This window comes from Trachurus japonicus, chromosome 6 (genome assembly GCF_045865225.1).
Source record: "Trachurus japonicus isolate A0001 chromosome 6, Traja_1.0".
NCBI lineage: Eukaryota > Metazoa > Chordata > Actinopteri > Carangiformes > Carangidae > Trachurus > Trachurus japonicus.
The window spans coordinates 24514627-24527583 of NC_140912.1; the positions used below are offsets into that span (position 1 = coordinate 24514627).

Below are 12957 nucleotides of genomic sequence, written 5' to 3' on the forward strand. Positions count from 1 at the left end.
TGCATACCTTAATATTATAGTACCACACTGCCACCACCAAATTTGGGAATCACTCCAAGAGGAGGTTGTCTTTTTCTTTTTCTTTTTCAAATACAACCATGACTGCTTGCAATGTGTGTAATATGTGCCATTGGTGGGGGTTTAGGACCGTTGGGGACAAGGTTTCTTTTACATCAAGAGACATCAGCACATGCTTCACAATGTAGCTGGGCACAACATTAAAATATGAAGGACTGTTATTTCAAAATTTAACAATGTGCTTTCTCTTCTCTGTTGTAGAATACCCTGGGACTTGGCCAGACGCTGACCCACAGATCTAAGAGATCCCTGCTAGTCCCTCCGATGATTGTAACAGAGAACCAGAGAGCTCCTTTCCCCAGGCTCATTGGCAGGGTAAGAAACACACTGTCCCACCATGCACTGAGGGTGGGCTTCATTTCCCAAACCTGACAGTGGAACTAGGCTGTATTTATAACAAAAAGGAAAAAAAAACACACACACAATGGAGTTGGGTTTTGTGTTTGAAATACTAACCCAGGAGAGAAACATGTCTGAGGTACGGAACCAAATATTCAATATGTGCACTATTTAAAGCTTAGGAAAATGTTATTTTTATGGTCTATTTTTATTTTTGAAGTCTTTATTGTGTATTGTCATAGTGGTCTTTTATCACCCCAAAAAGAAGAGCTTGGTCTTCTCCCTAATCTGTTACACAGCTACAAGGACAGTGTATTCAGAAAAATAACAATGGGTAGCAATATGCTTTATTGCATACTTGGGCTTGGGAACTGACTCTGATTGTGAATGCTCATCAAATCACCGACAACATTTAAACAGGTCCCTAAAGTGATTGTCAACCCCTGTGATGGAACTTCATGCTTTAGGAGGTTCTTGGCTCATGCTGATTTATTTTCATTTCATTGATTTAGAGTATATTTCTATTGACTGTTTCATAGACAAACCATATATTGCAGAGATAAGAGGAATGTATGTGTTTACCTAATGTCAGACCAATATAGAAAATTGAGGGAAACTGCCATCAGAATTGCTTGGCCTCTTTTACTCGTGTAAAAAGAGAGAGTTTGCTCACCAGCAGCACAGGCTGAGTTTCTGTCAGGCTCCATTAAAATGTACCCATTTATTACTTATGTCACTCAGTCAGAGGGTCTTAAGCAGAGTCTATTTACTTTGCTCCTGTTGGAAGGAAAACAAAATTACGAAAAGGGCAGTGCCTGGAGTCATTTACCATCCTGTTTATTCTAACCTCTGATGGGTTTTGAACTGAACTATTCCTGTGTAATATCATCTAATTTGAACCAAGTGCAAAGAAAGGCTCCGACATGACAAACCAATTATTGTTGCTTTATTGATACTCAGTGGCCAAGTATTAATCAATATGGATAATATTTCATTATTTATCTAAGTCTGACAAGTAGTTTGTTTATTGATGTTCTGAGTTCTAAGACAGCACTCAATTTCTTAAAAAAAAAAAAAAAGCACACCAGATATTCAAGTGTTTTTTTTTTTGCCTCCTGGACATTTGAGCATCGTTTGACTTTGATGAGTAAAGTTTATGAAAGCTTCTATTACTGGCCGCTTAATGCAAGGACAAGTGGTGGGTGTTTTATTGGTCGCAAACTGCTTGTATTGATTTGGTTTTGATTTATTCAATGAATGTTGTTTCTATTCAGAGAACAAATACATGGACTCATTTGTTTATTTATTTAATTTGTTTTTTGTACTGTTCAAAAGCATGTTTTGTATTTTCATACAAAACTATGTTGGATGCTAGCTGGAGTTCTAGTTCAGTTTTTCAAAATGAGAACATCCAGAACAAGACGGTATTAAAACCTTCATACAGCTGGGCGTTTACATTTACTAAAGGATTCAAGATTGTATATGTCTCTCAAAAATAAAAGGACCATTATTATTGTGAGACTCCTCTAATCAACAGCGAAAGGTGACATTATTACCCACTTAACACAGGGGTACAACCAGAGCAAAACAGTTTTTTTAGTTTTCAGTTGGGTACTAATTTAGTTTCTGTGATAGTTTGGTTTGGCAAGTTCACTGGACAAAGGGTCGTGTGATGAATACTATTAAGGTCTCCCACGCCTGTTCAAAGAGCATATCATACGACTCATCATTTGTAAATCTGAGGTTAGATATCTTTCGCTTGAGGGCAAGTACTTCATGAAACAGCACCGAACATAGAGACTGGCTCTAACTAATGTGTCAATGTATGATTTTCATGTTTTGTAAAAGCAGAACTAATACTGCAGATATTCTTTCCTAAGAGAAAAAAGTTTCATTATGCAAATGGTATACTATGTGAAATATGCACTAATATTAATTGTTGGTATTGTAAACACATTACTATTTGAACTGCTAATTATTTCATCCAACTCTCTAAGTACTGCACAAAATTAGCATTTTAATGAGTCTAGTTACAGGTAGCCATGTCGAAGGAAAAGCAGCTTTACCCGAAAAGCTGAATGTGCCACTTTTAAAAATGCAAATAATGATAAATTCAAGCTCCTGGAATCACACCAGAAGACTCTTTACATCTAAGAGCAGTTATCATTGAGAAACAAGGCACTGGTCACATCCTGTTGTCATGGTTCTCAGAAAAGGGACCCAAGAGCACGGCTCAGAAAAAGGAGGAGTTTTTACTTCAAAAAACAACAACAAAAAAAAAACAGCATAGATAAATCCAAGCAGGCAAACAAACTACAAAGGGTTGGGTCGAAGGCAAAATCCGAAAGAACTGAGTCAAGGTTCAAAACACGTTCAGGATCAAAACAGGCAGGCGAAGAACAGAGTGCTGGAAAGTGAAGGCTAAGCCAAAGCTCAAGCTAAGACAATCTGGCAGAGCAGAAGTGGAAACAGACCAGTATGCAGTGCTCACTTGCTAATGAGTGAGTGGTGAACAGCTAAACAGGTACCTGGAGTTGAGGAGCAGGTTGTTCTACTGGCAGGAAAGGCAAGCACTGTAGGTGAAAGTGGTGGGTCTAAAAGCACAGCAAACAAGATTCAAACATTTTAAAACAACTAGACTGGATGAATACAAGGCACCTGATGCCTGTATGCCAAATATAATTATGAACACTGGTGTACATTTTCACATTTTATTCTCAGTTTGAACATCAAAATTCAACTTAAGGAAGCAGATTGGAAATGACTGAAAGCACCTGAGGCTGAGGCATCAGCTGCTTGGCTTTCATGAAGTCTGGGTGTTTGCTCGCTCCTGAGGAAAAAAAAACAAAAAGCTTTTTTTATTTTAGTCCATTTTCTGTTATCTATATTTTACCCTATTTAGTAGATCTGTTTCTCATCTGGCAAACAGATTCAGGTTAAACTGAAAATTTTCATTTACAGTCTCTGAAGTGGTAAGAGATCAAATATTTGAGATTACTTACAGTAATGGTATAAGAAACTAACGTTCCCATTGGAGACGGACATCTTTTTCTCATTTGAACTTTATAAGTTTGTCTAGGAAAAAAATAGGCTTGTCTATAGCATCTCTGTTTGACATCCAATTTAATCCTTAGTCTCCTCAGCGCTGCTGGCAGTAGGACTCCCAGTGGACATTTAATACCGTGACATATTACTGCTCTCACTGCTGCAACAGTGTGAATCTCAGGATTGAATGTTTTGCCACATTATCAAGGTTTTCAAAATCGGGTATACACGTGACATAATATTCCCCAAAGCGTTCTACCTCAAGAATTTATTCATAGTTTTATCGCTGATGAAAGGTTTTACTTGTCTTGCTCGACCCCTGTGTAAAAAGGCCAAAGATGATGTGGCACAGCTTATTATTTATGTGACAGATGATGAATTTTGTATCATTACATAAAGTGCGGAAGTCCTCTAACTGTTCCATTCATATTCTCTCAAAAGGAAATGTGCTTTTTCAATTTTTGATGGTGTGAAATCTGTGCAACAAGGAATCATGTCACCTGAGCTATTTTGGTCAACCGTGAACTACACGTTCCACACCAACCAAACATGAGCCATACATTCTTGACCCCGTGTAAGGCTACATTTGTCTCTCCCCATGTTACAAAGCTTTGATGTATCTCTGTGTGTCTAGCAGCTTTGTTCTAGATAAGACCAGGCACTAAGAGATCAACCACATATCTCCACTCCCGCAGAGGCTAACATAAAAAGATATCCCTTACTGAGCTCTGCGCATAATAGATAATTGTACCCTGGAGTGCACGACCATAGCTCATACCTGCACTGTACTCAGTGTGGTCCCCGTGTAGAAAGTGGAGTGCCTGAAGATACTAGTATTGGTGACGTTGGTGGATGTGCTGGTGTGCGCGTTTCAGACCACAAGGTGACATTTTTTGGGGGACAACGCTAATCCACTGGGGGCTGTACAGATTTCTGCCTCTGTGACCTGCAGGGAGAGAGCAGAGAGTCAGCAGATAAGTTTGGTCCATAGGGGACATAAATGGTCTCTATAGTATACTACAGATCTGCCCTGACTTGAGCCAAAGTGTCAGCTAATGGGTACAGCCAATGCGGTACTTTAACACATTCATGTGACAAATTGGAAGCAAAGTCCGTACAGTATATGACATGAACATTTTTTCTCTCTCTCATTGCCGTTGCTTCACTGTCCTTCTCTTTTCATCATTTCTTTCATTTCTTTCTCACCACTTTTTATTGGCAAATTCTATCCATCCTGCTTTCATCCCTGTATCCCTCCATTCATCTCCCCTACCTACCTCCACACTCAGCTTTGCATGAGAAGACAGGCTAATGTGGGCTATTTTACCCAATAGAAGGTATATGTCGGCAACTTGGTGAAATTGATTTTCCACACCAATAGCTTTCCTCTTCTTACACAACCTACCTCTTCCATATGGCAGCCATTCATTTTTTATGCTCCGTCCTTCTCTCTGGGAGATAAGCAGTAGGAAGACGGGGAGAGGTGAGATTGCATGGGCTGCGCTTTGACACGTACGGTATGCCTGTGTGTGTGCATGCACATTTACAGAATGTGTAAGTGCGTGCGTGTGTGTGCTGGAGGTGTGAGGGTAGTTTGGCTGTCAGCAGGACTCACAGGGGAAGGGTAAGAACCTTGTTTTTTATGTCACACCTCCTGCTAGCTGTGGAATTGTTTTGATACAGAGGTCTCTCCCCTGCCCTCCCTTGGGGGCCCATAAACAGCTCACAACAACTCATACAGCAGCTGGAGCATGCAATGAAATTGATATGCTTAAATGTTACTCTTAGTGCATCCTGCTCCAGTTGCAGCTGATAGGACCATCTTTAGACTCTTCAAGTATTCAGGAAGTTAAATTCATCATTTAAGTAGTTTAAATGTGTATTTCCAAAGATTTGCTTGAATATTTCTAGCACTAAGTCAGCTGTAGTTTCCATTTGGGCAGAACAATGGGCTACCCATGCTCAATGAAAAATCATTTGTCCTTGTGAGTGTTTCACTATTGACTTGCACATTTCCCTGCCAGCCTGTCTATACCATGGATGCAATCAGGAACTTGGATGCCATTTTCAAAGATGGCCTCCAATTCAATCCAATGAAAGCTGTCTGCCAAAGAAGTTATTAGGCCTCAGAGCAAGTGCCTTCTTCTCTGGTGGGGCCAGATGGGAGAAGGGTGTTGGCTAAATAATGGACTATTAGAGCTCAGAGAGACTTTCCAAATTTTACTGAGTAAAATTCTGAGAATACAAGGGGATACTTCAGTCTTCTTGTGACACTCAAAACATTAGTTTGCCTTTTTCTTGTTGCTGCTTATGTAATGATCAGTTTATGATCTGTGACAGTGTGCATCATGTGCCATGTGGTGACTGCACCAAAACCACCTCCCAGCCCAGAGCCGTGCCAGCCTCTTGTCACAGCTTGGGCGGCCAAACATCCAACTATCCATTTAAGTCCAGCAGGCTACTTTATTACTTTCATTTTTGATGCACTGCACACGCAGGCAGGAGACATCCTCATTAAAGAGGCTACTTCAGGAAACAGTGGTGGCACAAACTTTATTGAGCTTTTTACAGCGGAGCCATCTTCAAGATACACTGCGAACACACACTAAAACAGGCAGTGTTGTCTAGTAAGAGGTCACACAAAAACGTAGGCAATGACTCAGCTTCACTATGTAGGATTAGTGTTTAAAATATTGTAAAATGCTTTTGCAATTGGCCAATCATTTTGAAAAAAAACTATGGTCACACGTTTTAAAGATAAAATATAATGTAATGGAACTCCCTATACATATGTATATAGCTATAGTTCCTAATTACGTTGCCTGTAAAGATTCTAGGTGATGTGAATTATATTAATATTTCGTGTCAGTCTTCTCTGTCACCTGTTTACTTTTCTAATGACAAACTGTCAGCTGCTCATGGATGTTTCGAATTGCAATTCTCCTAATGTCAAGAAAACTAGAAATCTTATTAAATCCTGTGGCAGGCCAATGACATGTGATGACCAAAGCCTGATGGGCTGACGGACAGCTGTCAGTCCCTCTTTGTTTGAAGAATATGTTTTTTGTTTGTTCATGTACTGTGTTTAGAGTATGGGCGTAACATCTTTACCAAGTATCTTTAGTATTTAGGACCAGACTTCCACCTGGCAAGCTGATACAGCCTTAATACAAAAATATTAAGCAGATAAATTGTTACAAAAATATTAAGCAGATAAATTGTTACAAAAATATTAAGCAGATAAATTGTTACAAAGTCAAATGCTTAAAGTTGAAAAAAAAAGAAGAAGCTCTGATTATTCAATTATCCTTTAGGTTAGAAGGAGAAAAGTAATAACTCCTTTTGGATTTTCTGCAGTGTGCATTTGTGCTGTTTTCTTTTGTTGTGCAGAGATGCTGGGTTCCAGGCCTCATAGCCTGCAAAGACCTTTCTGTCCAATGTGTTCATGTTCTCATGTCTCTGTGGGTCTATTCTGGTGAACGTGCAAATTAAATGCAGGTTAGATCATACGTCTCAGTTGCCTAGTATGTTAATTTGTTCCTGTAAGTGTAAGTGTGTGTGTGTGTGTGTGTGTGTGTGTTAACCCTGTGATGGACTGTTCAGCAGTGGTCTGCCAAGCAGCTTCTGGTTGGATAATCATACAACCGAGCCCTTACAGGAAAAGCAGACATTATAGTTCATAAGTATAAATACATATAAATAAGGTCTGACACAGTACTGGTCCCACATATTTAATCACTTTGTATTAATTCAAAAAGCCACTAACTCAAGTTTGCCAATTCACACAAGCAGAAGTACAAACAAAACACACACTCAGCCTCACTAAATAACAAATGAAAATCTCAGCTGTATCAGCATGAAACACTTCTTCACTTCAAACGCGTTCTTTAAAGCCGTCCTAACTTTAGGTGCTGCGCCGGAGTTGTCAGTTATTCAACCTGTGTTTATCCTTCCTTACCTCAGGGTCCAGCTCACAAATCAACAACACAACATGTCTGACTTGACATGACAGCTCCAATAAAGTGCTGCTGGAGAGAGAGAGGAGGGAATGGGGGCCTGGTTTGGTTGTAGCCCCAGCTAATATAGTAAAGAGAATAGACATGTCAGGCAGCTTTGTTCCATTGTTTCAGCACCGTGATGTGCCCTGATTTCCTCTGCCTGTCAGTCTGGCTTCTTCCTCTGCCTTGTTGCCCTCTACCTGGTGTGTGTTCCGTATCACAGGCCTCGTCTTCTTCTTCTTCCTTTATCTTTGAATCTCTTCCCTTATTTATGTATTTCATTACCTCTCCTCTCACAAAAAGCAGCCATTAAGTATAAAAATCTAAACTCCCAAGCAGGAGGTGAGTTGTGATGTGAGATGTTGCAAGATTAGAGAGCAGGCAGCCTGCGGGCCTCGTCATTTAGTCTAATTGATTCTCTTAATTGTCTTAGGAAGACCAGAAAGTTCCTGCCTTTTTTCTCTCACTCAGTCTCACTCAGCATGTTAAATCATGTTTGTGGCGGATGTTTGCCCATGGTGAGTTAAAACCCTCTGACGCACATTGTAATTCATGTCTGGACCCCAGACGCGGTAAACAGATGTGAAATCCATTTTGATGAGAGACCCTTAAAAAAACAACAAGGAGAAGCAATAAAAAACAGCTTTACCGGGTTTGAAGTGCCCAAGAGATGCTGGTAATGAGATAATGATTAGCGGAGGCCTGGCTAACCAATCAAAGCCAGTTAATTAGCACCATTGCTCTCCCATGATCCTGTGCTGAGGACTCAGTCAGTTTCTCACTGTCTACCTTTTCACCAGGCCGTTCTTTCACCCCGTCTCTCATTAGCAGCAGGCTGCAGCGGCAAGGCAGTCAGGCAGAGAACCGGTCAAAGGCTTGCATGCTTTGCTCACACACACACTACATGCACATGCATTACAGACACACACACTTGACCACTGAGGGTTTCACTCACATTCACAGGCACAGGCACAATCAGACCATCGTTAACCCCCCAAAAAATGTAGCAAAAAAAGTTGCCTTTCCCTTTACTGCTTTCGCTCGCTCACACTCTCCCTTTCACACAAACACACACACACACACACACACACACACATCCAGGCCTGGTCAGGTCCCAGGAGTCCTTTCATGGTCAGTGATTGTCATTCACAGCTGGCTGTATGACCTTGATGGGGATAAGAGAAGCACTACTTAGAGATGCTACTGCATTCTCACTCTCCCTCACTCAGTCACTCGCTCGCTCACTCATACATACACACACACACACACACACACACACACACACACACACACACACACACACACACACACACACACACACACAGGAATTGAAATCCTTCCTCACTCCCGTTCTAAAAACACACAGACAGGAGAGACTGTGTGTGTGTTGACAGAATTTGCATGGTAATGATTCAGTGTGATGATGTTTTCTTTGGACCAGCTTTATACGCTTTCGTACACTTTGCTTTGCACAGCAGATTTTTGTCCTGATTTTGAAATGCACAAAAAAAAAAAAAAAAACTTCAGTGAATTTACAAGTTACACAACAAATTTTGTGAGATGTCTCTGTGTGTACACATTTGTACGAACCCATGTGACGCTTTCCGCAGGTTTTCATTCGGTGCCTCCCTTGACACCTGACAGGAACACAGGCAACAGGAGGCGATATCAAGGATTTAATACACACAAACCAACACACGTAAACATACACAAACTGGCGTAGATCAGTTGTTGGTGTTCAGTCTTTCGATGTGCTCGGAGGTGTTTGGTGTTTGTGGAGCTGCGCCACACCTCCTGTCATCTTCCCGCAGTATCATGTGCCCCACAGTCTTTCATGTCTGCTTGGCTGGTAATGAGAGCTGATAGAAAGAGGTGAGATTCTCCCATCAGTCCTCCCACGCACATGGAGGGAGACAGACTCAGCGGAGACAAAGCCACTGGGCGTACGTTTCTGTGCCAGCGTGTGTGTGTGCAAGTTGCGAGTGTGTGTGTGTGTATGCGAGGTGCATATTATCACACTTGTATCCCACAGAGACGTCTCCTAATCACACTAAACTTCTCCTGACACTTCACTTACTCTTCCGCTGAAGTTATTGTCTTTATCAGCGGTCTCTCCCCATCTCACACTTTTGACTTTCTCCTCTCTCTCCTTCCGCATTCTCACTTCCACCCCCACCCCACCCTCCCCCACCCCCCTCGCTGTCCTACCTGTACGTCTGTTCTTGTTTTTTCCTCCACTCCCCCCCTGCGTCTATCCAAGTTTGACGCGGAGCCATCTGTGAATCCAACTAATGTTGCACCTCATTCTTTTTTTTCAGTTTTCTTCATCTGACCCAGTTTGTCACTCTCAGCAGGTGCTGGCTGCCACTGTGATTACTGCTCAGAAATATCTCTGTCCTGAACGACAGCAATTGCACCTGTGTGCGTGTTTGTGTGTGTGTGTGTGTGTCCGTGCCCATATGGGTTTTGCGCACCAGTGTTTATGTCCTCAAAATGAAGGAGAAACACTGTCAGACTTACCTGAGGATTTTTAACACAGCTCTGAGTTGTGCCTGGTGCTGTTTTATGTCGCTCTTTTGACATTTCTCATGCTTATCATTTGGTGTGATAAACAAAACGAGAAGAGTGTGTAAGCATGAGGATACAGAGGAGTGGGAAATGATGAATGAAGCGTAAGATATGGATGCTTAGTAGTAGAGTGAGGATGGGCATATAAGAGAGAAACAAGCAGGAGGACAGAGGTGTGAGGGGAGAGGGGAGAAGATGAAGTGGGACATCGAGATAAATGGCAGAGAGCTTTGGAGAGGCTGTAAGGGCTTGAGCTTCATCTGGCATGGGCTTGTAACACTGCAGTCTCATCTCCCATGCTCTTTCAAGTGGGGAGTAGAAAGGCCTTCATTTAGCTGCCGTCCCATTGAAGCGCGCTCTCATTAAAGGTGACCTCATCGCACCCTTCTGATCATGAGGCGCAGTGCAGGGGGACCATTTAGATCCTTGACACACAGCGGCAGAAGCCCCAAAAGGGTGTCTAAAGCAGTGGTAACACTCTGTGTGCTTATATGGGTGCAGTACACACTGGCAGTTGAAAGTATTTACGCAGTGACACAGTCTTGTGGTGTTGGCTCCGCACTCAGACACGTGGGATGTGAATAGCAAACATGATTAAGAGGTTAAAACGCAGACTTTTATCTTTATGTAAGTGGGTTCCCAACCAGATGATAAATAATCTAAAAACACCAAACTCTTTAAGGTTGAAATCCAGCTGTTTAACTCCCGACCACCCTGTCCATTATGCTTATGCTATGCGGGCTAATCATCATCCTCAAAACACATGTCAGTGAAAATCATGATCACAACTTTAGTGATTGAAATGTGCTATTTTAAAAAAAATATTTTTTTATTGTTTGTTCTTTTGCCAAGAGTTAGATTAGATTACTAATATCACTCGCATTTACAGCAAATATATAGCTGGAGCTGGCAGCCATTTGGCTTAGTTTAGCATCAAGCGTGGAAAGAGAGGGAAACGGCAAATTGGGCTGAGTCCAAAAGCAGAGAATTACCTCGAGGTGTGCCTTGTGCTATAAAGTGCATCATTTTCTGAAGTTTCTCTGAACTCTCATCATTCTCATCGTCACATCCACCACAAGGTCAAGATGTATAAAGGTCTACATGGTCTGTGGCTCTTGATGATGTTTTCTACTTTGCTGTGTGAATCTAACATGATTTGTTTTCTGTGTGTTTCTTTTTTTAACCTGCCTGTTCCTGTTGCCGATGCACCTGGGGATGCTGCTGGCTGTGACAGTCTCATGTGAGTACAGTGAACCAAGAAGTCGTGGGTCCCTGGGTTTTCTATGTGAGACAACAGGATTGTCAGACAGCGAACATAGCTGCACTCAGCAACACCATCACCACTGTATGAGGCTAGTTCAGAGCGACTGGCTCAAAGGCTTCCTCATATAGCCCAATGACAAAAAAGATAATCTAGGCTATATAACATCCACACTTAATTATTGAGGAACGGATTTTTATATTTATTTAACTGCTCCACTTTTCTTATCTAAAAGTAATCCAGCCATGCATTAGCGAGTGGTCGCAGCAGGCCTCCACTGCTTAGGGAGATGATGCTAACTTTCAGTTTTACATGAGTTGAATTTGCACACTGATGAAATCAAATCAAAGTCGACTCTGGCATAAATTTTTAATTGTTAGCTATCAGGGATTTGCAGCACCATTCAAGATGCAGTCAGCGTCTTTAGCTCAAATGTATATCAACAAATTGTAATAAAGTGTTTTTTCAGTACACTGCTTAAAATAAGTTAAAAAATAATGGGCAGTAATTCACAAATCCTTTGCCTCAGGAAAATGTCTCTAAATGAATTGGCAAAAACCTAACAATTTTTTCTATTTGTGTGTGTGTTTGTTGGTTTGTGTGTGTCTGTGTTTGTGCAGGTGATTTCAACAGAGAGGTCAGGGATCCACATCTTTCGACTGACAGGCCCCGGCGCTGACCAGGATCCCATAGGTCTCTTTACCATTGACCAACAGACAGGAGAAGTGTCAGTCAGCCGCTCACTGGACCGTGAAGCCATTGACTTCTACAAGGTCTGTGTGTACGTGTGTGCATCTATGCGTGTGTGTGTGTGTGCTTTCCTTTGTTAGATTTGCCGTTTATTGTGTTTGTGTCTGTTCTCTTCTCACCTGGGTACTCTATCTCCCTCTTTATCTCTCAGATCATGGGTCAGTTTTATGATTATATGTCCATTTCAGTGTTTATGTAAAAAAAAAATACTTTCATCAGTCTTGTTTAAGCTTAGTACATTTTCAGCATACTGGCAAATGGAAAAAGAAAGATGTAATAGTTCTCGGTAGGTTTGGAGAGAAACACTTTGATTTCACATCCCAAATCTTGAAGGGATGGACTTAGTATTTCGACAAGGCTAAGTTGCTGCTATATCATTTAGAAGTTGGTGGTTTCCTCTGCGATGAAACAACATTAGAGCCAGTTTGAGACGCCGTCTGGGTTTGGTGCCCTCGGGGTTGTCTGCCCGACGGAAGCGTTTTCCTTTAAAACAGAAAGGAAGAGAAGGGCAGAGAAAATCTACTTTTCAAGTCAGTCACTTGATCTTATCCTGTTTTCTGAAACCAGACGCGAGTGAGGGTGTTCAGCTGGGTGCAAGCTGTTGATAAGCTAACTGGCTTTTGTAAAAACTCAGAAATAATTCACTTCGTAAATACCAACAGATGTGAAAGGAGCGGAGGCAGGAGAGGAACAGAATGGAGGGCTGAGAGAAGCAAACACACACAAACACATATGCACCAAATTTCTTTTTATCTTTCCCTACTCTGGTATCAGTGCTTACTACTACATGTGTGGGGTAACCCGGGCATTGGTTTTCAGTGGTTATGGTCTGCTTCGGGTTGTTTACAAGCCCCTTTGACACCCAACAAATACATCCTCTATGCATATACAATGTTGCTGTAGATATAAAAAGAAGTG

General features: G+C 41.5%; 1 protein-coding gene across 1 annotated transcript in view; it reads left to right on the forward strand.

The window, feature by feature from the left end:
- Nucleotides 1-12957, forward strand: part of cdh13 (cadherin 13, H-cadherin (heart)) — a 295317-nt gene that overhangs the window by 115020 nt on the left and 167340 nt on the right. The window contains exons 4-6 of the mRNA XM_085779939.1: nucleotides 280-393; nucleotides 11263-11268; nucleotides 11910-12062. Coding sequence (XP_085636065.1) covers nucleotides 280-393; nucleotides 11263-11268; nucleotides 11910-12062 — 273 coding nt within the window. The remainder of the gene's footprint in view (nucleotides 1-279; nucleotides 394-11262; nucleotides 11269-11909; nucleotides 12063-12957) is intronic.